This window comes from Buteo buteo, chromosome 23, assembly GCF_964188355.1.
Source record: "Buteo buteo chromosome 23, bButBut1.hap1.1, whole genome shotgun sequence".
In the NCBI taxonomy this organism is placed as follows: domain Eukaryota; kingdom Metazoa; phylum Chordata; class Aves; order Accipitriformes; family Accipitridae; genus Buteo; species Buteo buteo.
The window spans coordinates 21,703,797-21,729,360 of record NC_134193.1 but is presented as its reverse complement, the minus strand read 5'-3'; the positions used below and the strand labels follow the sequence as shown (position 1 = coordinate 21,729,360).

Sequence of the window (25,564 nt, the reverse complement as noted above, 5' to 3'; positions counted from 1 at the left end):
AATCACAGTTAAAAACATGATTATCACAACATCATTAAACTAAACATTAAAATAATGACACCTGTTGCTCTCCTTTATGACAAACGTCCTCTATAACCTAAGAGTTTTACTTAACATTTACAGTGGGCTCTAGGTTAAATATTCTGTTCTTTAAATGTCAGTATCTTGAAATTTTTTTTCCTTTTTATTATTTAAGTCATTTCTAGAGACTTTCCTGTTTCTTTAAGTCATCTTTTAATATTGCATAGCAAAAACTACTAGTAGAACTACTAAATATCTAACTATCTCCTGTGACTTAAGCAAATCTGATTACTTTCCTAGTTGAAGTAGTGAGTTGGTGTAGTTTTGCACCTGTGATCCTGTAAAAACTTCAAGAGCTGGCATTTCTGCCTATGCACTGCTAGCTAAGTGGATGAATACATGGAAGAAAACAAAGTATATGCTAAATATAAAAAAGCAATACTGTTGTGATTTGTGCTGTGTAACTGTTTTTTTCTGATGGACTTGGAGATTTTTTTTGTTAAAGGAGGAGTATTTAACTATTACAATTTATTAGGTCACTAAAAGGGATGAAGATTCTTCTCTGATGCAACTTAAAGAAGAGTTTCGGAGTTACGAGGCTTTGCGGAGAGAACATGATGCCCAAATTGTTCACATTGCCATGGAAGCAGGACTTCGAATATCACCAGAACAATGGTCTTCCCTTCTTTATGGTGACTTGGCACATAAATCACACATGCAATCCATTATTGACAAGGTTTGTCAAAGGGATGATTTTAGTATCTTTGTAGGATTAGGTTTGACTATTAGACGTTATAATAAAAATCCAAGAACCACTTGAGTTAACTTTTTGTCTTTAGTCTTATCAAATATTAATTAAAACTAGACTGAAGGTGTTTTCCCCACTGTAGTGTATTCTTTATACGAAGACATTTTGGTTTTCAGTCGTTCAAGGCTAATTCCCTTTCTTGTGTCTTATGATGAAGCTTCATAGGGCAGATTCTGAGCTGAGAAATAAAATTTCTCTCCACTGATACTCTCTATATGCCATCTGAAGACACTACATATTGTGTTTAGGAAGCAGTGTAATGTAAATCTTTTTAAGATTAGTAGTTCACAGTTGTAAGATGCAGCACACTAACGTTCACTTTGTTTTCAGCTCCAATCTCCGGAATCTTTTGCAAAGAGTGTACAAGAATTGACAATTGTCTTGCAGCGCACGGGGGATCCTGCAAATTTAAATAGGCTGAGGCCTCATTTAGAGCTCCTGGCAAACATAGATCCAAATCCAGGTATGCAAATGAAGCTTTTTAAACATTTCTTGATATTTTTCGTATCTGGCAAAGTAAATTATTAAGATGATAACCTGCATTCCTGGTTTCAAAATTCCCATTAATTAACATAGTATGTCATAAACTCTTCTTCAGGCTCTCTGAATTCTGTCCTAGTACTTGGTGTTTTGAAGTACTAGAAGAGTTGCCTGTTATCTATGATACTGCTGGAAATATTGACAAAATGACAAGCCTGCTTTTAATAATTTTAGATGCAGCATCTCCAACATGGGAGCAGCTGGAAAATGCAATGGTGGCTGTAAAGACTGTGGTACATGGACTGGTGGATTTCATTCAGAATTACAGTAGAAAAGGCCATGAAACTCCACAGGTAACTATATTCGATGGTTGCATTATATGTTTTAATGTACATATACTGAAAGATGCAACTTTGAAAAATTACTATTGATTTGGAATATTTATAGCCTTTTCTGTGGAATAATTGATGATACTGTTATTTACTGCATTCAGATTTTTAGAATTTAATGTTTCTGAATATGGAATGCAGCAGAGCTTGCTGTAGTGAGATCCATACAATGGCATAGTAGCCCATCAGCAAGAAATTTTCTTAGTTTTCTGATTAAAGGTGCAAAATGTAAAAACATATCGTGGATGCATTTTGTGTATTTTAAGCCTATTTTTATGTAAATCTCTGTAAGATTGTAAGAGGAATGTCTTGTGTGTTTTGTTGTGTGTTTTTTGTTTTTTTTTAAAGCCACAACCAAATAGCAAATATAAAACAAGTATGTGCCGAGACCTTCGACAGCAAGGGGGATGTCCAAGAGGAACAAACTGTACATTTGCTCATTCTCAGGAAGAGCTTGAAAAGTGAGTGTGGGAGACTTTTTTTTTCTTCTCCTTTTTAATTTAAATCCAAGCAATCTCCATAGAATTTTGAAAACAGTTTCTTCTATACATTTATTCATTCGGAAGGATTTGTGAATCTCTTGAACAACTCTTTACATGAAATTGAAGGTACCGTAAAGCAATGTCTGCAAACTAATTCCAGTTTTAGTTTTTTATTCTACCCCATATGAAGTTAAAATTTCCTTTCCTGGAACTGAGTCTAGGCTCAGTGTCTGAGGGATTGGTTATATCACCTACAAGAGAGAGAATATTAATTGCATTTTAATTGATTATGGAATAAAGCGAGTTATTTGAACAGTATGCAACATCTGCATTCTCGAAGCTGTTTTCACGGAAATCCGTTTTCAAAGAACTGCAGAAGTGGATCTTCTACAAAGAGAGATGATCTTTGGATTCAAGGAAGACATCGATGTTCTATTTGCAGATTGTTGAAAATAAGCACCAGTTTTTGAAGTCTTGTAATTTTTGGATATCGTGTTCTTCTCAATCCCTTTTGCTAGTTTTACAAATACATTAAACTTCACAATAAGCACTTTTAAAATCGTCTGTCTTTTGTGTGTGTTTGTACATGTGTTTGTTTATAGGTATCGCTTGAGGAACAAAAAAATCAGTGCAACAGTGAGAACATTCCCCCTTCTAAATAAAGTTGGCGTAAATAGCACTGTCTCAACCACAACAGGAAACGTGATTTCTGTCATAGGAAGCCCTGAGGCAACAGGGAAGATGGTGCCAAGTACTAACGGAATAGCTAATCTAGAAAGTGGTGTTCCCCAGTTGATACCTCGCTGTGCGGACACCTCCTTGAGAGCTTTGGAGAACACCAAGAAAGGAGGGAAGACTGGAGCCAATGGCCAGAATGTTTCTGGATCCCCTACAGAATCACTACCTGAAAAGTAGGTAACTTTTTTTTTCATAAAGATAACCAAGCACAACATTTTGCTTTTAGATTATCATGGAGTTTGTGGATGGCAAACAATAGAAACCAAGAAGGGCGCACATAGTGCGTACTCCCTTAATAATCCTGGAAACTTTCTAGTTTGGGAGTTTTCCCTTAAAACTTTTTTAGATGCTTCTCCAGGAAGTACTGAGCCTCTAAAATTTTCAAAGCCTTTGTCTTTACCAGAATACACTTACAAGTGGTATGTAAGCTTCTGGATACGTACCAAAACATTTATATCCACTTTTGAGCTCTCTTAGGAGAAAGTCTAAGATGTAGTAGTAGTATCAGTTTGGGGTATGAAAAACAAAATTCCAGAGGAAATGACATGGCCCAAATTTCCACATTACATGGGAGTGTACATGAAGAGATGACTCACAGAAATAAGTAAAGATCTGCTTAATTATTTCTTGGTAATCCTTTTCAGTAAAATTGGTTCTCCACCCAAGACTCCTGTAAGCCAGGCAGCAGCTACCTCAGCTGGTCCTCCTAATATTGGAACAGAAGTTAATTCTGTGCCTCCAAAATCCAGCCCGTTTGTTCCTAGAGTACCTGTCTACCCTCCACATTCTGATAATGTTCAATATTTCCAAGATCCCAGGACTCAGCTGTCATATGAAGTTCCACAGTACCCACAGACAGGTGAGTGAGATGAGCACTGAATCAAAAATAGCTCTGAACTTTTCTCTAGATAAGCCTGAATGCTGAGAAGTAACTTTTATCTCAGTTTTGTGGATTTTTTTTTTTTTTTTTTTTTTTTTAAATATCAGCCAGATCTTCACGTAATGGAATACTAATCTGGTCTGTTGCTGAGTATGGGGGGGGACTTGTAGTTTGCTCCCAGTCTTGGTGGTTCTTGTCTTTGTGTGCTGTATGTTATGCAACTGGTACCTCAGCATCCAGAAGAGCTCAAACCTCAAGGTCTTTCATCTACTTCTTCCTTTGTTAGCATTTAATTGCATTTATTTAGGCTGGCTCACCTCATGCTCTGTCTGTGAGGGTATCCATAGAAAGGATTCAGACACAGAGGCATAGCGTGCTTCTACTGTGAGACTTAAACATCTTTGTGCTTGCTGAAATGTTTTTGAAAGGTTTCAGTCACCTTTTTAGGTTGCAGTGTGCGTGTTTATATTCAAGCAAACAATTAGATGTTACAGCATCGGGTCATTCAGAAGCTCTCAAGGTAGAGGTGTTCAAACAGTCCTCTCCAAAGAAAAAAGAATAAGCCAAGCTTGAAGTGTTTATTTATGGACCTTTGGAATTACCTTTTTTTTTAGCAATATAGCTTTTTATTTTGGAGATAACTATTTTAACTTCCTATATAAAGAAGTGCTTAAGATGCTGTCTTTTCAGTTACATAGTTATACCATAGGACATAGGAGCAATGGCAGAGAAATTCCATTTTCCAAATTGGGTCAAGGTGGTAAAGCATCAGTGCTACATCTGCAAATATGGTTGTCATACATGAAATTATGTTCCACAGAAAAATGATAGGATCAGTAACAGATTTGTACAGTGTGACTCTTCATTTTCTAAAGGTACTTATCAACACTGTTTACAGTTTTAGAAGGTGTAAAATTCTGGGTCATTTGTGGTTACGTTAAATATGCCTTTTTCCAATTTTTAAGGATATTATCCACCACCTCCAACAGTACCAGCTGGTGTGGCTCCCTGTGTTCCTCGCTTTGTGAGGTCCAATAACGTTCCAGAATCCTCCCTCCCACCTGCTTCCGTGCCATATGCCGATCATTACAGTACATTTCCCCCTCGAGATCGACTGAATTCTCCTTACCAACCTCCTCCTCCGCAGCCGTATGGACCAGTTCCTCCTGTCCCTTCTGGAATGTATGCTCCAGTTTATGACAGCAGGCGCATCTGGCGCCCACAGATGTACCCACGAGATGATATTATTAGGAGCAATTCTTTACCTCCCATGGATGTGATGCACTCATCTGTCTATCAGACATCATTACGTGAGAGATACAACTCTTTGGATGGGTATTACTCTGTGGCTTGTCAACCTCCAAACGAACAGAGGACTGTGCCTTTACCAAGGGTAAGTGAGAGCCAGAAGGGGTAGGACGTAGTCTTGGTTTTGAAGGTCATTACTGAAAAGTTGGTAAATAATTAGCATAGACCTCTTCTGTTTATTTGGGGTTACAGTGATCAAGACTTGTGGCCTGGACAAAGTTCTTGTTTTGTTTTTAACCTTAATAAAATAAGCTTGTAAAATAGACCACTCTAATCTGCATTAGGACCAGAGCCCCTCTGCCTCTTTAATTCCCATGCATGTTGCTTGAACTAATTATATATTTAAGATTGGAGTTGCCATACATGGGCCAGGTTCTCCTGCAAATCCTTGTGAAATTCTTCTAGTGATCTCAGTGGAAGGTTACAGACCCAAGGGAATTTGGGGGTCCAGGTGTGTCCCCTGCAAGCATCTGCCTTCTGATTAGAGTATTATAGGATATACAGTCCTATATTTATTATTGCTAGGAGCCTTGTGGTCATTTGAAGACTGGTTATGACGAGCAATTGAGACGGAAGCCGGAGCAATGGGCGCAGTACCACACACAGAAAACTCCTCTGGTATCGTCAACCCTTCCTATGGCAACACCATCTCCAACACCACCTTCTCCTCTCTTCAGTGTAGATTTCAGCACAGAGGTGGGAAGCCAAAGTACTTCTGTATTTTCCCTTCCTGTTTCTGTAAGATGCCATTTAATATTTCTAGTAAAGCTTTTCTACCTACCATCTATTGTTCATAGAATTAATTTAATCTTCCAGCAAAAGGAAAGTAATATCTAATAATGAATGCATTCAATTTGATATCAAGGCAATGCTAAACATGATTGTGGAAAAAAAGTCCAGAAGTGAAGTGATTCAATTTATCCTCACTAAAGGAAATGTAATTTCATTGAACTAGCTTTGTGAACCTCCAGGTTTTTGTGTAGGGAACAACAGTTGTTTTCCATTAAGAAGGATCTTTTATACTCCAAATGGCACTATGACATGATGTATAGAGTGAATCAAGCTGCAAATACTTGTCAAGTCTCAGAGAATACATACCCCTTAAAAGTGGCAAAAGGCATTGGTAGAACATTGTGTACTTATGTGAGAAGTTCTGTAAACAGGAATGGAAACTCAACAAATAGGAATAGTGTGCTTTTGAAGGAAAAAAAAACCTAACTTGTGAAATGTATTTTCTGTATGTGTAAATTAAATGGATCCAAGAAACTGGATTGAGAACCACTGTGCCAAGCACTCTTTGCTGTGGTTTGACAGTTCTGTTGATGATATCTGAGGTGTTAAACTCTGATTATTCGGAAAAGGTCTTGTAAGGCAGGTGTACCTGAAGTCCCTTATGGGCACATTTAAGATAGATCAGGATTTAGTCCTTTTCATCCAGGTTGGAGAGTTCCAAGTCATACTTCTATCTACCACTGGCTTATACATTAAAGGAAAATGCATGGCTTCCTCTCAATTTAATTACTGCAGGTATTTGGCTGAAGAAACCTGCCATTAACATAGTGGCACTGATTTCAGTCTCTCATCTTGGCAGACCAGGCAGTTCTTCATAGCGGCAAAGCTTGCCCTTCTTTGACAGCTGTCAGCTGCACTGATCTAAAATTTGACAGGACAGGTTATGTTGTCCCTAAGTCAAGTCTTGAATATGGCTAGAACTCCTTGATTGACTTTTGAGATAATTTAATGAAATAGCAGTAAATGTCTTTTCTTATTTTAAGACCGTATTCCCTGTTTTTATTATTCACTGCTTATTTATTCCCTTTTCCATAGTTCTCAGAGAGTGTCAGTGATTTGAGTGGAACTAAATTTGAGGAAGACCATCTCTCTCACTATTCACCGTGGTCTTGTGGCACTATTGGCTCTTGTATAAATGCTATCGACTCAGAGCCCAAGGATGTGATTGCCAATTCAAATGCCGTGTTAATGGTAGGGGTTTTCTGCATGTTATCTCATTAGTGTAATGATACTTACATGCTGAAGTGTCTTCTGTTTGGTTAAAAAAGCCTTTTTTTTTTTTAAAGTTGATAGTTTCTATTATTAGTATTTTAAAGTAGGTCTGACCATTTGAAGTTGTTCGGAATATCATTTCCCAGTTTTGTAAATAAACAATGTATTCAGTGACAGAATGTAGTGCCATGAATAAAACTCTCAGATGTCTGAAAGCTATTTTAATAACAGATCTCTGTAAGTCAAACTTGTAGCCAAAATATTTTGAGTGGGTGGTCTGTAAACTGGTAAGAATGAATTAATTTTAAATGTGTTCTGTGATTACTAGAGTGGGATAAAAATTTTTGACTTCTTAATTTTGTTTGTATCTCTTCAGAGTTCTTTATATAAATGTATATGTGTACACATACATCCTTACAATTTCTGAGGCATCTAAAATAGTCTCAGAATATGTTGTAGTGGCAGGTTTGGTTAATACAGGGTCATTGTGGCCAGTTCAGAGCAGGTGTTTCCATTGCAGAAATACATTTCCTATTTGGCTTAAATGCAATAGTCCATCGTGTATGAATGAATCCCTGGCCTTTTCAGGATTCTAAGATTCATTACGTTGCCATTGTTTCAGAAAATCGTTCCTTTGAAGTTAATCCCAAGAGTTTAATGGCAACATATCTGTGAAATAAAATACAACTTACTTTTTATCACCCAATTCCCATGAGAGGAAAAAAAAGCTAACTGAAAGACTTTAGGGAACAAAAAGTACATAGCCTGAATCACAGAATACAGCCTACCCCTGGAGGGGTAGGAGCTCATGCTTTTTGGAGGCTTTCTGCTTTATAGTGTAGCAGGCTACCTTTATGTTCTATGAAACAAGTGTAACCAAATCTCATCCCAAGCCTTCTTTTATACTGCCTCCTTCAAGTATAGGAAAGGGTTCTGAAGGACCTTAAAGCATACTGGAACTTCTGCCTGGAAATACAAGCTTGGAAAAGCAAAATTACTTCCACTAGCAGTGGCAACAGCTTTCTCGTGGTCAGTTTGCCATTAAAGGGCAATAGTTAAATCATTGAGAACCATCTTGGCTCTCTAGTTGGACAGATTATCAGCATTGTATTTCGCAACAATAATCAGAAGGTTATTGGGAAGCTGAAGAATCTGAGTAACCTCAAATGAGTCCATGTATCTTTTATCTCCTAAATATGTAGGATTTGGACAGCGGGGATGTTAAAAGGAGAGTGCATTTATTTGAAACTCAGAGAAGGGCAAAGGAAGAAGATCCTATAATCCCATTTAGTGATGGACCGATCATCTCCAAGTGGGGTGCAATCTCCAGGTCATCCCGCACGGGTTATCACACAACAGATCCTATTCAGGCCACTGCTTCCCAAGGAAGTGCTACTAAGCCCATCAGTGTATCAGGTACAAGTACAGGCTTCCTATGACAATATAGCATACATCATGAGCATTTCATCTTGTTCATGCTTACTACAGCATTGAAGATGCTAAGAGCTAAAATACCTGTATGTCCTACTTTAAGAACAGATAAGGTAATGGTATCTTAATTTATTACAGATTATGTCCCTTATGTCAATGCTGTCGACTCAAGATGGAGCGCCTATGGCTCAGATTCTACTTCATCAGCACGTTATGTGGAACGGTACGGACTTTTTTCTGTGTTCTGTTAAAAGCATTTTCTATAGCTTGCTGTTCTTCAAAATCCAGAATGTGGGGGAAAAAAATCTGGAACTATTAATAGACCTTCTTAATTTTAAAGTAAAAGATTCCTTCCGATCCAGCATAAAGCCTTGGAAAAACTACACAAGTTTTAACCTAGCCTTTAAGACTTAATGCAGCTAATAATACCCAATTACTAGCAACGTATCCCTTGAGAGAGCTAATCAAAGAATGGCAGTCAGGTACTGCCAAGCCATCATGTCAAAATCTGCAATCTTAAGTAGTTTCTCTCAAGTTTTCTTGCCACATCTTACCCATATGTAAAATAAGGATGTTTGCTTCATATAGCGCCTTGGGCTATTGTGAGCCCCAATGAAGCTGAAGAGCGCATTATCTTAGTCACACACTTTCTGTTGAAAAATCAAACATTGATAGACTAATGAAGTTTATGGAGCCTTTGATTCAGAGAACTTGTTTTTAATTCCTAGATTTTGCCTTCTTTTTCTTAAAGGGACAGGTTCATAGTTACAGATTTGTCTGGTCACAGGAAGCATTCCAGCACTGGAGATCTACTGAGTATTGAATTACAGCAGGTAAGATCAGATATAATACCATGTGGTATTTTTAATTTAAAAAAAAAAAAAGTGTTTTAGTAAAGTGATTTAAAATATATTTTCTTAGTGTAGCCTACAGAAAATAGTACAGTTGACAAAATGATCAATAAGGGTTAACTAGATGCTAGTCCTGCAAGACTTAGTATGATGCTTAAGGACTGCTAATATGAGCTGTTCCATTGACATCAGTAAGGCCATTTTGGGGAGAAAGTGGTGGGCCTGATACATGTCAGCAAATGCAGAACAAAATAAATGATGTGCATTAAAGGAATAATGTAGTTTTCCATCTAGCAAGACAACTGTTCTTTTTGTGAGCTGGTTTATTTTGCCATTTGACGTACATGGTTTAAGTGTAGCTGTTGGTAACTGATACGTTTCTTTCCATAGGCCAAAAGTAACTCATTATTACTTCAGAGAGAGGCGAATGCACTAGCCATGCAGCAGAAGTGGAATTCTCTAGATGAAGGCAGTCGTCTTACCTTAAATCTTTTAAGCAAGGAAATTGATTTGAGGAATGGTGAGGTAAAGAAAGGGGTAATTGGGATGAAACAAATCTTTTGAGTTTTTTATATGTACATAAGTGCATGCATTTTAACTAAGAGTTAAAATTCTTGGTTTTAACATTCCCAAATATTTATAACACGTTCTGTGCAAGTTAAGTCACTGTTGTTGTTGCACCCAGTTACTTCCTTGAGATCAAGAAGGTGCAGCTGCTATGCTGCTGCTCCAGTCATCCATTTACAAAATGGAAAGAATGTGACAATCCGTTTTCATGCAATAATTACTTTTCGTTCTACTTGTACATGTTATAAATCTAAACATTCTGCCAGTGGACTCTACAGAAATTTCTACTTCAGTATTCATTTTCTCTCTCTGTTTCAGCACTTCAATGTGATTAGATTTAGCTTTGTATCCTATGTTGTCTATGCCCAAAGTTCTGTTTGTGTCTTAACTAGCTCTTTTATATTGTAGAAATGTTGTGTCCTAGAAATGCATCTTCTGTTTTCACTTTAATACTTGAGTTGCGTGAAGCAGGTGAAAAGCTAACTTGATATTTACAGAACATATTAATTCTTTTTTCAGACTGATTATACTGAAGACTGTGCAGACACAAAGCCAGATCGAGACATTGAATTGGAGCTGTCAGCCCTTGATACAGATGAACCTGATGGACAAGGTGAACAAATAGAAGTAAGTACAAAAATCTGTGTGTCTAAAGAGGTCACTGGGTCCATTCATTAGTTACTAAAATCTTCTAAAATTTCTTTGTGAGTTAGTAGATTGTTCATAGCAAAGCTTTTTGGTTTTAGTCTTTGTAGTGGTATCAAACATTTGCCTTATTTTAACACTAGGGGTCTCATACTTCTCATTCAGATACCTGGCGGTTAACATTACCAAAGTTAAAAACAGCTCACTGTGTTCTTTGTCATAGCTTTCAGCTTTTTGCTCTTTCTCTTTCCATAGCATTAGTAATGGTGGGAGTCCGTTCCTTTCCCCTTCCCCTGCAGTATTGAAACTGTAGTTAAGAATGTTTTACGTTGAAGTTTGTGTGTAAATGCAGTCATTTAATTTAAGCTTTGTGCTCACCTGATTCTAATGGTAAAGTCATTTAAATGATTGTAATCCAGTGTTCTTTTGTTTCTGCTACTACTTCATTGTTTGTAATTCTGTGCATCTGCCCCAGTTTCTTCTATGCTGTTTCTTCCTTTGCTGCGCAGTCATAAAACATTTTGGTGTTCATCCCAAGCATTAGGATCAGTTGTCCTTTTTTTGAAGTATGGTACACTTAAAAGAAATTAAGGTTCTTATCTGGAACATGTTCCATAATGTATTCCAATACTGGCTTACAGTACTGGCTACAGCTTTTGTTTGCTCTCCTATGGTATGTGATGCAGTACTGTAGTATCAATTGTAAATAGCCATTAGACAGATGGAAGGACCTTTATCTTTAGCCTTTCCTATACCCCTAGTTATTGAAACAGCTCTCACTGTCTTTATTGCCTCCTTTATATCTTCCATGATAAACCATTTTTTAGCAACTGATGTTTATACTACTGTTGCCATTCACTGCCATCTTTGAATAATTGGTTTTTCCTTTTTGCTATAGTAAAATGTGGTAGACATTCCAATAGTATGAAATAAAAATAAGGAGTCTTATGATGAGACTCCCATTTCCATCGCCTTTATGTAGTGGAACATAATAGGAAAATTTAAAGCTGGTAGCGACAGTATTGATGGACGTTTCTACTTTTCTCCTGTAGGAGATTCTGGATATACAGCTAGGTATTAGTTCTCAAGATGATCAGCTGCTCAATGGAACAACTGTAGAGAATGGGCATCCGCTAAAGCAGCACCAGAAAGAATCTATGGAACAGAAGAGACAAAGTTTAGGTGAAGACCTTGTGATTCTGTGAGTGTTAGACAAAACAGCAGTGTGTGCCAGTATTAGACAAACAGCAGCAGCAGAATAGTTGAAGCATGATTGTTTAAGGATGAGCTACGTACCTACTCAGACTTGGATTAGACACCTGCATTGTGTATACATGGTGAAGTGAGAAGAACCTGTTAAGAAATAGAATTAGGTCACAAATATGAAAGTCACAGGATGGTACCATTGTTCATATGCATTGTTGTAATTGTATATACTGAAACGTGTCACAGCTGTTAAAAATACCTTTCACAGTAAGCAAAAAATGCAAAAGTATTTTTATAGGTAACAAATTAAGACAAACTTCAAAAGGTTAAATGTCATACTGTTTGCACAAATCTCCATAGAGATGTAGTTTTTAAAATACACTATTTTAGGTTTTTATGTTCTGTAGTCTTTAATCTGTAATGCAGCCTTTGAAAATGAGGCAGACTTCATTTAACATCTTGAGCATACCGTTCCATAGTAAGATGTTTAGTCTGTTGCTAAAAATGAGTTTATGTCAGTATTTATTTAATGCACACAATTCAGTTCCAGATACTTGTGCATGTACTTGTTTAATATTTGTGTAACTTACTTTTCTCCTCAGGGAGGAGCAGAAAACAATCCTGCCCGTAACTTCTTGCTTCAGTCAGCCGATCACAACATCTGTTAGCAATGCAAGCTGCCTGCCCATCAGCACATCAGTCAGTGTTGGCAGCCTCATTTTGAAAACTGCTCACATTATGTCTGAGGATAAAAATGACTTTTTAAAGCCTGTTGCAAATGGCAGGATGGTTAACAGCTGAAAGGCATTCATCTTTCCAGCTTGTGACCACACCATGGAAGCATTTACACTAGCTTTTTATATATATAATATATATTATATAATGTATATTTTTTTTAAAAAAAATAATATTGGGGTCATGCATTTCCTGTGGACTCTTTGATACTTCAAGCCCCTCTCGCATTAGCATTCTGAAGAAAAAGAAACTTACTTTACTAGGGTAAGGCGTTCACTTTCCACAAATGAATGGAATTTGGACATTGTTTTACTTAAGCTTAAAGCAGCTTTTTATGAGTTTGTAGCAATCCGGTGCGGTATCTGAGCCATTCTTGTTTAAAATGGCTTCTGTAGAAAACTAACAACTCAGTTATTTAAACTAGCAGGATCCTACAATGATACATCTAGTGAAAGGAAGACTAACTTATTTGTCTCTATTTTGTTTCATGAGAGAGGAAGTTGTGTCTTGTTGCAGCTGCTTTTTCTTTAGTTGTGGAACTTTGCATGGAGTATTGTTTCCTGTTTGAAGACTGAGAGGTGGAGATTTGGACTTGAGACTTTTACAGGGTTAACACACCATTAGCTTTGCACTGCTACGTTATTTGCAGGTCTGTGGTGCAGTGCTTTGCTGCAGCTTTTTGTTTCCATTCCCCCCCCCCCCCCCCCCCCCCCCGCCAATTTCTGCTTTAGTACTGTAGATACACATACACAGGCTACTTGTCCAAGTAAAGTTATCAGAAGTAAACCAAGTGCCTAAGTCCTCCAGCTAATGTACTAGGTATTGATTTCCCCAAGTTATACGTGAAACAATTTTCAACCATTTTGAGAGGTTATGCACTAATGTAACAGCAATTTTGTTTTTGTTTTTTTTTTTCTTTTTTTAGTAATAGTTCTCAACTTGGAGATTATAGAATCCAGATGACTTGGCAAAAAGTATCAGGTGCTCTTGGCTTTCCTTTGAAAACCCTGTATGTAGTGTTTGCACTGACTAACAAGATGGTATTGCTGTTTTTTGTACTGTTTTGTTTTTAATTTAAACTAAATATTGGGAATATAAGGCGGTTATATTACCTTTGTTAAATGTTGTTAATCATAATTTTGTGTTCAGGTTTAATTTTTGCTTGTTCAGTGGCAACTTATTTTCAAAGACCTTGAAAATACAATAATATAGCATTATCTGACCTTCAGAGTACTGAAAAGTGTATGAATTTATGCCCTGTTAAGATGTGACTGAGAATCATGTTAGACATGTCAGCTGAAAATTGGTTTTCATAAATACACATGAACTAGAGCCCTGGGCATATTTTTTGAGAAGCTTAAAAATCCACTTTTTTTTTTTTTAAAAGAAAGCAGGACTCTCCCTCCTGATGATTATTACTATCTTCTTGTTTGTCCTCTTACTTTTCTTTGTGACAAGTTTTACATTTTTTTGTGTTTTTATTAACTTCTGTGAAGTTGTTTACTCTGAAAATTGTACTGGAATATTTTAAGCCAAGCTGATCTTTCACCAGGTGTACTGCATGTAAGGGCTTTTCCTGCTAGCAAAATGCTTAAAGAGGATCATGTTACTGGTCGTCTGAGTTGTTATTTTACAAAATCACAGCTATGTGGTCGGGTAAGATTTTGATAACTGTTTTGTGCACGCTTCTGGGGGGTGGGGGTTGGCATTTCCCTGAGGGTTACTGATTAGACTAAGTAAATATTGGTGTTTGATATCTCTCCTAATGAACCTGTCCATGAAATAATTATGTTGTAAATATACCTGAAAATCCAAGGGTTAGTTTTGATATTCTGGTGTCAGTATGGAAGATCTTACACATCTATTTAATACTCAAATGTAAAGGAATGTATGTAGAAAAACAGTCAAGTAGTCTTTTCTTAGTTTTCCTTTGGCTGTTGCTGTACCTTCCTGTAGCCAGTGCCACCTCATAGCTAGGATTAGACTGATGCTTTGTTTCACTTGCAACTTGAAGTGAATGGATACAAGAACCAGACCACCTTTGTCACCTTAACTTATTTCCTATTGATGTTAACTTTAACTTAGAATGTTAGACATAAATATGATTGTTGTATATTTTATACCAAGACCATTCTGTAAATATGAATTTATATTACTTTTGAAATGCTTCTGAGATACTATTATTTGCTGTACAATGTAATTCCGAAACAGATATGCAAACAAGTATGTCTCTTTCATGGATATTTAAACAGTGAGATCTTCCATGTTGAAGGTGATGTAATTTTTTTAAAAGATTTTTAAATTTTAAATTGCTATTTTGTTACAAAAATAGAGAAAATATAAAGGTTTGAGAAGTCCTTATTTGCCCTCAGGGAAAGAGCCCTCTGTGCACCAGAACTCCACAGAACATCTTCAGCATGATCTGAGGGTGAATATATACTACATAAATTGATTGTGTATTTACCTTAACTTTTTAATTTTAAAATTGCAATTTTAAAAACTTGGTTGTGCTCTGCTGGAGGGGGATTGGGATAAGCTGCTTACACACATTTGCCTGTTTGTCCAGTGAAATTACATAAGCCTAACATATTCCTGCCAACCATATTGGCGTATTTAAGAACAAATGTATCTATATACTCTTGTCTGCAGCAGGAGGTCCCATGATATAGCAGTTCTCTAGGATGACCATACACTTCATATGGAAAGTTGGTTCTTAACTGAGGCTAGGTTTTTTTAGTTGAAATTTTAATATATAGAATGACAGGCAAAAGAATTTGGGGGAGGGTTTAACAGCATGCCAGCTTTGTCGTACGGTTTTAACGCTGTGTGGGTTTTGCCATGAAACTATACCCTCCAGTGCCCTGACAAGGAGAAGCTATAGGTAGGAACCTAGTTCTGGCTTGCTTTGGTGAAGTTTCAGCCCTTAACCCTATACAAACAAGTATGTATTCATTTGTCTAGTTGTAAATCAGGTGCCTTTGGGCTATGGAAGGGCTTATTTTCTGACACTGAGATATAGTGACTTATCTTTGTGTGTTAATAGCAGTGATTCCCATTTAGGTTTTGGCCTAACTTACCTGTGCTGTCAGAAAAAAAGGCCCATAGCAGATTGGGGAAAGAGATTGGCTCTCTTGCTTTGCTTGGACAAGCATTTTGGGTTGCTTTGGTTTGAGGTTTGTTTTTTTTTCCCCACTGGGGGTACAGCAGGGATTTCACATGCAAGAGATACAGGAATTATTAGTATCTAAGTTAATTGTGTTGCCTCACTACCTGGATTCATTCCTTGGTTTGCCTCATTTCCCACATAGGTCTTAATAGAGACTAATGCTTGTGCTGGGAGAATGCTTGTGTGAGAAAGTAATTATCTGTACATTCTTAACATATACTTATAGCAGAGTGATTGCCCTGCTACTGATATTTTGTTCCTGTAAACAGGTGACAAGAAATGAATCTTAGTGTTTATGCAGATTTTGCATTGTAGAATGTATACTAGACCCTTCAAAGGAAAGGTTAGACTCTTTGCAAAGCAAACTGGCGTTGGTTCTTGGTAGTCTAGTACAGGGACACTGAAGTTTGACATTTGATTTAGGAAAAAAAAAAAGTTGTACGCAGCTGATTACATTAAATAAGCTCTTAAGTGCTCTTTGTAGAAGTCTAATTTGGAAGGTTTTAGTGCTTCGATAACACAATTGAAATTTTAATTTATCCTGTACTCAAGAGCTGAATGCTGTTCTTGTATAATAGTGTACTAGGCTGGATGAGGTACAAAATAATGCACAGTGGTCAGAAACAGCTGAGGAAAGAATGCTTAGAATAACTTGATCTAAACTCAGAATAGTTCCAAACATTGTTTTTGTTTGCTTTTTTAAAGCACAAGTTGTCAAGTTGTACCTGTTGCTGTACATAAACACTGTATGCCAGCAGCTCCTTGATCATATTTGTGAACAGACTTTTCATTATTATTAGACTGTTATTAAAGGAAGATGTTGAATTTGAGAGTGTAACAAAATGAGAAACGATCAGATTATCTATAGTATGTAAAAGTCCATTCTTTATGTTGTAGTTTAATCCCTTGGTTAGGAAATTCCCTCTCATTGAGGGACCTCTTCTGCAAGCAGAACACAATAAATGTGCTTTTTTAAATGACCCAATTTTCCAGTATAAATGAACAGCTGACTTTGGCAGTAGTCATCACCGTGCATCACTTTGCTGGCAAGGGAGCACGACAAGGAAAAAAAGAAACAAAACTGTCAGTGGTGAGAGGAAACAAGTCTGAATGATCAAAATGACCGATACCCGAACATAATCCTACACCCCGTTATTTAAGAAGGATACTTGTGGAAGCTTTTAATCACTCAAGATTTAGCTGTAAAAGCTGAAATAAAACAGAGCCTGGCTGCATTTATTACTGCCAAAAGCCAAGGTCATTTGCACATAGCCCATCAATTTATCCAGAGTAGATCTCAGTTAATCCAAGGCATGGAAATGCATGCATTTTCTTAGCTGGGCAAACAAGTACATTATACGGTAGTTGTGATACAACACATGTGGCTTTTATTTGTACTGCACATACCCACTGTACAGCCACTCAGAAGTATTGTGGTTAGCTTGCAGCATCTGCTGTCCGCATTTATACTGTTTACTGCGTATTCTTTTCCCTGGAAGTTTTAAAGAAAATTTTTTTTCTTGTTGCATTGATTACATTTTATAAATTTGCTTAGCTGGAAAGTTTGGGAAAAGAGGCCTGTTTGTCAATTGTACAACCGATTGTGAAGCTCTAGTGTGAATATTTTTACGTCTGTATTAGACATTTTCTTTGCAAATCTATTGTTCGATTGAAATGTAAATGAAATAAAAGATGGTGTACACCCATCATGTATAAAGCAGGCACCATCGCTACGATGGATTTAATGCTCATTTTTATGGCGCATTCTCAGCTTCTATTTAAAACTATAATTTAAAAAAAAAAAATCTGTAAAATGAAATGGGGATATATGGGGGAGTAAATTCTATTCCGTTTATTTCGGTTTTGAGTTCCCAATGGTAATGTTTCCCTTGGTGTTAGAAGTAGGGGGGCCCCGCGGCGGGGCGGTGCCGTGTGTGTTTGCTGTAGCACTGAAGTGAAGAGGTTTTAGCTTTGGCTGGTCACGGAGTAGAGCATCCTGGTTTTCAGTGTTTGAGAGACTTGATGGAAGAAGTTTGCAGTATTGACATGTATTTGCATGCACGAATAAAAATTATTTGTCCACCTTAATTGCCTCTCTGCCTTCAAAGGGGGCGGGGAGGAGGGGCGGGGGGCGGGGTTTGGCGCTTGGCTCCTCCCCGTCCCGTGGGGCCGCCTCCTTCCCGTCGTGCCCCGCGCCGCCGAGAGGCAGACCCGGAAGGCGGTGGGCAGCGGGTGAGGCGGCGGCGGGACGGGCCCCGCCGGGGTCGGAGCGCGGTTCGTGTCGTGCCCTGCCCCGGTGGGCTTCAGGGCGGCGGGCACACGGCCCTAAGGCGGGGAAGGGGCCGGGCGGCGCGGCCCGGGGTGCGGGGGGGGGGGAGGAGGAGGCGGTGGGGGGGGGAGGAGGAGGCGGTGGGGCCGGGAGGCGGGGGGAGGTGGGCCGAGCCGAGTGAGGAACGGACATTCGGAGCGTTTGCCCCTTTTCTGCTGAAACTAAACCGGTTTTTCTGCCGGTGCCCCGGCCGAGGAGCCGCGTTCGCGCTTGGCGGCGACGCGTTGCCGTGGCCCGGGCGCGGCTGCAGCCTGAACCCGGTGCCGCGCTGCAGCGCTCGGGAAATCGCCTCAGTAATCCTGGGCCAGCTGGGCACGGCCACCTCCGCCATAATCCGCCTCGTCTGGTTTTAACTCTTGCAGAACCTGCTACCGGTTGGCAGAAAAACTAAATGCCCTACTTTATCCATAGGTTGCTCGGGGAATCTTCGTCACATACGCATTGATAGGGCTGACTTGGAGAGCCCTGCAGAATCGTCAGCCCAAATCAACTGATTTGACTGAAATTGCTTTTTTGTTTTTTAAAAAAAGACATTTTGTGGACATTTAGATGTAGTTCATGCATCACACGTCGACAGCCACATATCTGACCTTAGTGGCACTCCTTTCTACACCCGTTGCCCCTCACTCTGGAAAAAAGAGTAATTCTCATGCATTTTACATCTCCATCAGGATGAGATCTGATCAGCAGCTCTTTTAGAGGGTTGCGGTGGAAGGAGTCAGTGGAGAGTGAGCCCCAAACTCTCAAGGTGCTCCGTGGTTCTTCAGCTTTCCATCCCTTGGAAATGTCTGATCTTTCTGTTCTCCCGATGCAGATGTACAAAGACTAAATGCCGGTGCTGTCAGTAGCTTTAGAGGGTGGATTCCACTGTTGTTAATTTGTGTTTAGCAGAAGGTATTTTGGATTAAACAAATGTTTAACTGGGGAAAAGTGAGGATTTTTAGGGTAGTTGCAATCACTTTATCAGTATGTCAGCATCTAATTTCAGTGTTGTCTGTACAAACAAGATGCTGTTAACTTCTGTGAAGATGACTAATGTGGTCAGTGGACAGGTAAAAAGATGACAGACGTGAAGATCTTTCTTTTGACACGTTATTTCTTAGCTTGGAAGAGATGTTCATGAAACTGTAGCACTGACTGCACTAAGCATTTACGTGTTCTGTCTCAATACTTAGAAAGTATGTTTTCTGTGTTTGAGAGTAACCTTTTTTATTAAACAGCAAACACGCTTACATTTTCTTTAAACTTCTTTCCTTGCATGCGTTATGTTATTTAAATGTGCCGGATTTCTGCAAAAGTTTTTTTGAGATTGTCTTTGACAATTTGAATTAATATAGTCTGAAATTTCTTCTTCCAGGTTTTGACAGAAGCTTGTCTCTGAAAGACTGGAAAGTAATAAAGGTCAGAACATTTTAACTTGATTAATTACACTAATCATTTTTCAGGTCAAATAAATCATTATTAAAATAATGCAAGTAGTACTGGAAACTTAAATTTCAATAACTGGGAAAACAACCTCATGGAGCTGTCCAAGTGAGGCTGATAAGACTCCTGAATCATGGTTAGAAAATTCATTCTCTGTGAGTGAGAACACACATAAAGTGTTTCTGCACTAGTGAGCCTCAAAGCAGTTCTGTTAGTAAAGGTTTTTAAAATAAGTGAGTTTGAAATTGTGACTAAGAATTAACTCACGTGACTGACTGCACTGTAGGCTGTTTGATAGTGGGCTGTAAACTGTTCTTATGTGGCTAAAAAACTGCTCTGAGGAGGTAGAGGGCTATTGTTATGCATTTAAAGTGGTGTCTCGTGCTGCATATTTGAATAAGAGATACATTCTCTATTTTGTTAATTTATTTTTTTAGAACATAATGACTGCTTTGGATGATAAGCTGCTTGGTGAGAAGCTCCAGTATTATTACAGCAGTAGCGAGGGTGAGGATGAAGACAGTGAGAAAGAAGATAAAGAAGGCGAGAGCACCATTCCTGAAAGCGTTGGAGAAGTAGAGCTTAGCAGTGATGGCAGTGCAGTCAACACAGGTATCATCATATCAAACTAATTGTTTTGTAAATACTTTGTTTATTGGAAGATTCACGTGTTTTTCTAAAATTCATTTTTCACAATGAAAGTCCTGTTTTTGAGTCAGAGATTGATCGTTTCCTGGCTGTAGTCTAACATTATTTTTAATAGCCAGTTCTTTATTTTAATGTTTCACTTTGCCTCTGAGAGACTTCGGCATTATATCTAAAGCAGTTAGGCTTTGCATACAAAGCTGATTTGTACAATTTGGTTGATAACGCATAAATTTCTTTTCTGTAAACTGCACAGTTGTTAACCGCTAACAGGTGGGTGCTGAACAACTACATGAGGAACAGACAGAAAGTGGCCAGGCTTTCCCAAAACACTATTCTCCACTGCCACTGTCAGAGACACAATACTGGTCTGTGTGGATCATTGGTGTCATCCAGAGGGTATTTCTTATGTTCTTATGAAAGACTGGCCCTCTGTGTTGTACGGTTTCTCTAAGAACGATGAAAAATCTTCTTCCTGCATGTGTTCACATCTTTCACCTGAAGGAAGAATTATACTACTAAACTGGTATACTTACAGAAGACCTGAAAAAGCAACTCCACAGGGCCCCAGCAGCAAAGTAACACCAAGGTGCAGTCTGTAAGAATTAACGCTATTGTACATCACAGAATGTATTTCTGTACAAAAGCATTGGCAAACTTAATCATACTTTCCCATCATTATTTTTGTTCTTATGAAAAGCCATGCTAACAGTAGGGGAATTCTTGAGCGCTGGTGGTTCTCCTTGAAGAGCACAAATGCTAATCTTTGGAATAATCTTTGGGACCATTATGAGAGTAGCCTAGTTAGATAATCTTTAGTCTTCTTAGGAGAAAAAAATAGATACAAGCTCAAGGACATGTAAAATGGCAAATTACTTTCATTTCAACATTTTGCACACTATACAAAAAGTTTATGACAGCGCCACTATTTTACTGCTGACTTATAAATTATTACTTGAATTTTAAATGATAGGTGTAATTTTATTACCCTTTTATACAAAATGCCTACATATTTAATTTCAGGTCCCAAAGGAGTCATTAACGACTGGCGAAGATTTAAACAATTGGAAACTGAACAGCGGCAGGAGCAGCGCAGAGAAATGGAACGACTCATAAAAAAGTTATCTATGACATGTAGATCTCACTTAGATGAAGAGACTGATAAGCAGAAGCAGAAAGAGCTTCAGGAAAAAATCAATGGAAAGGTAGCATGGCACGAATGAGTTAAAATGCCACTTAAATGTTTAACATTTTCAGTTTCATCATTTGTGTATGTGAAGTAGATAGGAGTCCTTGCTCTATCAGTAGATACGTATTGTTTCTCCCTAGTAAACAGGAACACAGCAGCAGTGTAAGAGGTGCATTGTAATTGTATTTGCCAGGTGTTGTCAAGCTTAATTATTTTGCATTTCAGTGGTATTCCAGGAGCATTGCATTTGCCTGTGTTAAGAAATAAGTGATTTAGCTGCTATACCAAAGAAGTCCAAATCCTTTTCCCAGATTTCCCTTATGTGTTTATCAAATAAGTCAACTTCAAGGGATTAATACAAAGAGTTGTACAGCAAACCTATGAATACTGCCTCCCATGCCTAAAACAAGAGTTTAGGAGTCCTTACTGATTTTGTATTTAGTAAGTGGATGTTGAGAATTTAGCTTTGACTTTGAGCTACAAAGATAGAAGGCGTTGGAAGTAGTGAATGGTTTTAATCAACTGAGCTGTATAACTAGCTCTTACGGTTCTAGTCAGAGAAGTTACTAATTAGCAGACAGCATTTCTTGCTTTCAGCTGATGAGAGTTGGCCACAGTGTCCTATACCTTGAGTGATGCAAATATTTTTAACAAAGCAGGTGAACAGATAGGAAATGCATAAAATCCTGTTAACTTTAGTTCTACAGACAAGATAGCGCATTTGGTTGCCAAACAATGTTAACTGAAAAACTAAACGAAAAAGCTAATGAAAAAGAAGCTAGACTTAGATCAGGCATGGTATCCAAATCAGTGCTCATAGCTTAGTGAAAGCACATATCCACCATTAACCTGAATTAAAGTGGGAGCATAGAGCAGCCACTTGTGTTACTAGTGCAGCTTGTGGAAACTGGAATACCCAAGGCTGAAATCGCTTTTCCCACTGGACATGGTTTCTAATTAGATCAAAATGGAGTATAATACAGAGGGTGCTTGAGCCTTCATGGCTTGCACTTTGCTGCTATTAAAGATGAATGACCCATATTAATCCTCTTGATTTAAATTCTCGTTATATAAGTGACCCATATAGTGACGCAGATCTTTTTCATGTATCTTTGTACATGTTTTTTAGATGACATTACAAGAATATAACATGATTCACAATGATGAAGATGATGAGGAATTTTTACAGCGATACAGGAAGCAGCGAATGGAGGAGATGAGACAGCAGTTGTACAGTGGGCAGCAATTTAAACAGGTTTTTGAGATTACCAGTGGAGAAGCATTTTTGGACACAGTTGATAAAGAGCATAAGAGCACACTGATCATGATCCATATTTATGAAGATGATATCCCCGGCACTGAATCCCTGAACGGCTGTATGATCTGCCTGGCCGCTGAGTATCCAACAGTTAAATTTTGCAGAGTAAAGAGTTCGCTCATTGGTGCTAGCACTCGCTTTACTAATAATGCTTTGCCAGCTTTGCTGATCTATAAGGCAGGTGAGCTCATTGGCAACTTTGTGCGAATCACTGACCAGCTTGGAGAAGACTTTTTTGCTGTAGACCTGGAGGCTTTTCTTCAGGAATGTGGTTTGCTTCCAGAAAAAGACCTAGTGCTCCTGACTTCTATACATAATCCATCTGCATGTTACAGTGAAGACAGCGATCTGGAAATAGACTGAACCACTTACGCCAAGGGCCATTAGCTGTAGTTGTACTGTGGGATGTTCTTGTGCTAGGGATCATGCTCTTTCTTCTGTAGTGTGGGTATGTATTCTTCCCCTTCATGCACTTTGACTTTTGCTCGTTAAAAATTTGTTAAAAATACTATAAGGAATTCCTAACGTTTTCTTAAATTAATTCAATAAAGTACACACTAAAACAGTCTTGCTTTTATGCAATTCAAATGTATTTTACCAAACATGAAGTTCTAACACAAGTCGGTAAGTCTAGGAAATTGTGTGTTCTCATCTCTGTTCTCCAAATCACTTAGATTTTTTTTTTTTAAACATTTTGTTCTCAGATCAGCTGTGTATGGTCAGTCTCCTTACAGGTTTCCTGAAATTGTGTAATGTGAATACCAGTTGGATTGAGACATGGCCACCTACTCACCAAGACAAGAACTGAGACTGCAAATTTTATAAGCATTCTGGACTTATTATTAAACTGGAGTTGAACTGCTGCCAGTTAACAGTGCAGGGTCGCATCTTCCATTCCCCAATTTGCAGTCCCCGTTTTGGAAGTACCTTCTTGTTCTAACACTTGGCATCAAATATTTGTTCCTTTCTCACTTAAAAATAACAACTGCCCGTGAATTCATCCTGAGAATGACTTCAGCTGGAGAGAGTTCTTCTTCCTTTAACCTTGCCTGAGGCTTAAATGAAAAAGTCTTCTTTCAGTTACAGTTCTTAATACATTCTTGGGTTTTAAAATACCCACCCTTAGAGTTCATAGTAGTTGCTTCATCATAAAATGATCTCTGCCTTCTAAGAGAGAGACTGTCTATTACGAAGAGCTCCAACATGTGTGCTGAATAGCATCAAGGAGAATTTTGTTGGCAAAATGCAAAATTAGGACTTGAATAACCTTGGAAATTCGCATCTCTGTAAAATGACTAAATCAGTGCTAAAGTTCATTTTTGTCTGCCTTCATATTACCTGCCTCAGCTGGGTCATCAGATGTATTTTGAATATTAATGACTCCTGGACCTGACAGATGACTGGATGGCTTTGTGGGAAAGCAGCCTTGAGCCAGGAGAGCAGGTCACCATTAGAGGAGTTCAGTAGCAGGCCCATTTTTTCACAGCTGATTGCCTTTTCTGAAGCTCAGTATCTAGTTTCTGTACCGAGTGTTCAGCAGGATCCAAAAACATTGCAACTGTCCTGGTTTTCCTCTGAGGGCAGGTCCTTGGGAGCACGTTTTTTGTACCATGGATCAGTGGAGTTCACTAACAGAAAAAAAATCTTGTGGGGCGGGAGTGAAACCTTTGTGGAGACTGCAGTTTTTCCTTCTGTCCTTTGTAAGAAATAACAAGTAACAAAGGCCTGCTCAAAAGCATCACAACAGCTGTTTCTGTTGCCTAGTGACATTGATCTTAAAGTTCTCATCTTCCCCAAAAACACAGAGTGACTCCCACTTCTGGACTCTGAGTAAAAGCCATCCAGCACTGGCTGAACCCATTTGTCTATGAACATTATTGCTACTGAATGGAGCAGCTGCACATTATGCTTCCCTCTTGCAGCACCTTTGTCATTACCATTTATTTGTCAGTGATTACATTTTCATTAAGGTGTGTTTGTTTATTTTGTTTGTGCTCTACTTCCTTCAAAAATCAGACATAATATGGGGAAGTAATTTTCAGGGTTTCTATTACATTGAAGTTCACCCTGCCTCCAGCGAGTCTGGTGCTATGTAGCTGTGAGATAACCTAGGTAGCATTTGAAGCCATTAGCAATTTATAGCGAATGCAAGCACGAAAACCTCTGATGATGCAGAATGAGGTAAAGGCTTTATTGGCCAGATTATGGGGTGGCTGAATTGCTCGAACAATGTACCTAGCACAAACGAGCCCATTGAATGTGTGCACTCTATACCTAGTTATTATTTAATTGTTTTCTACATACTTAATTTGATATTACAACATGTTTGCTTTCTCATGCATTACTTATTTTGCTTGTTATTTTTTAATTTTGAGGAAAGTAGACTATCATTACCTAAATATATGACCCAATGTAATGCCATGTTTAATGATTAAATTTAATTGCAAGTTTTATGTAAGGCACTTTAGAACACCAGAAAGAAATGCAAATGTCTCTGTGTAAGCACTAGGTTCTTAATAAGAACGGATCTTATGATATGATAAAAAAAGAATTTTAATTGTATCTATTAGAACTGTGTTTTAAAAAGTACTATAAGCAGAAAAATAAATAATTTGTAATTAAAAATTACTGGATTGGCACAAATTGTAGCTGTTTTAAGGAGACTGGCAGAAATCCAGATTTTAAAATGCGGTAAGAGATTATTTCTTTTCATCTCAGGACTGCAGAAGAAAAACGTGAAAGTTATATGAAATTAAATCATTGAGCATGGATATCAGCACATTTAAGAAAAAAAATCAAAGTAGCTGTAATTTATATTCAGGATGAGATTCAGTGAAGTGTGTCATGCAGACAAAGTGCACATTAGCATCATAATAAAACCTGGCTTGGAGAGGGGGTCGAGGAGAGCTGACTGCCTCCGTTGCTTTGAAGTTTTATTTTTATAAAG

The 25,564-nt window shown here is 38.2% G+C and overlaps 2 protein-coding genes and 1 non-coding gene across 12 annotated transcripts in view; all 3 read left to right on the top strand.

The window, feature by feature from the left end:
* RC3H2 (ring finger and CCCH-type domains 2) overlaps nucleotides 1-21,156 on the top strand; it is a 34,057-nt gene extending 12,901 nt beyond the window's left edge. Inside the window, exons 6-23 of one of the 10 annotated variants that reach the window (XR_012654140.1) lie at nucleotides 557-757; nucleotides 1,160-1,292; nucleotides 1,544-1,662; nucleotides 2,047-2,159; nucleotides 2,783-3,091; nucleotides 3,563-3,777; nucleotides 4,764-5,191; nucleotides 5,632-5,844; nucleotides 6,934-7,089; nucleotides 8,313-8,526; nucleotides 8,680-8,764; nucleotides 9,293-9,374; nucleotides 9,783-9,917; nucleotides 10,479-10,586; nucleotides 11,657-11,805; nucleotides 19,398-19,441; nucleotides 19,903-20,077; nucleotides 21,134-21,156. Coding sequence is in view for 8 of the 10 variants with exons in the window: in XM_075055575.1 (XP_074911676.1) it covers nucleotides 557-757; nucleotides 1,160-1,292; nucleotides 1,544-1,662; nucleotides 2,047-2,159; nucleotides 2,783-3,091; nucleotides 3,563-3,777; nucleotides 4,764-5,191; nucleotides 5,632-5,844; nucleotides 6,934-7,089; nucleotides 8,313-8,526; nucleotides 8,680-8,764; nucleotides 9,293-9,374; nucleotides 9,783-9,917; nucleotides 10,479-10,586; nucleotides 11,657-11,805; nucleotides 12,413-12,611 (2,859 nt within the window). In the remaining 2 variants the exon portion in view is untranslated. Of the gene's footprint in view, nucleotides 1-556; nucleotides 758-1,159; nucleotides 1,293-1,543; nucleotides 1,663-2,046; nucleotides 2,160-2,782; nucleotides 3,092-3,562; nucleotides 3,778-4,763; nucleotides 5,192-5,631; nucleotides 5,845-6,933; nucleotides 7,090-8,312; nucleotides 8,527-8,679; nucleotides 8,765-9,292; nucleotides 9,375-9,782; nucleotides 9,918-10,478; nucleotides 10,587-11,656; nucleotides 11,806-12,412; nucleotides 13,555-19,397; nucleotides 19,442-19,902; nucleotides 20,078-21,133 lie in introns of those variants that run through there. The other 9 variants (XM_075055577.1, XM_075055576.1, XM_075055580.1 and 6 more) reach the window with 9 other exon arrangements.
* On the top strand, nucleotides 957-1,071 carry LOC142044103 (small nucleolar RNA SNORD90). Its single transcript, XR_012654205.1, has one exon. It is a non-coding gene; the product is annotated as a small nucleolar RNA SNORD90 (small nucleolar RNA).
* Nucleotides 19,398-25,245, top strand: PDCL (phosducin like). Its single transcript, XM_075055584.1, has 4 exons — nucleotides 19,398-19,441; nucleotides 19,903-20,077; nucleotides 21,134-21,315; nucleotides 22,429-25,245. The coding sequence occupies exons 2-4, from the start codon at nucleotides 19,909-19,911 to the stop codon at nucleotides 22,978-22,980; spliced, it is 903 nt and encodes a 300-aa protein (XP_074911685.1). The 5' UTR covers nucleotides 19,398-19,441; nucleotides 19,903-19,908; the 3' UTR covers nucleotides 22,981-25,245.
* The last annotated feature ends 319 nt before the right edge of the window (nucleotides 25,246-25,564 follow it).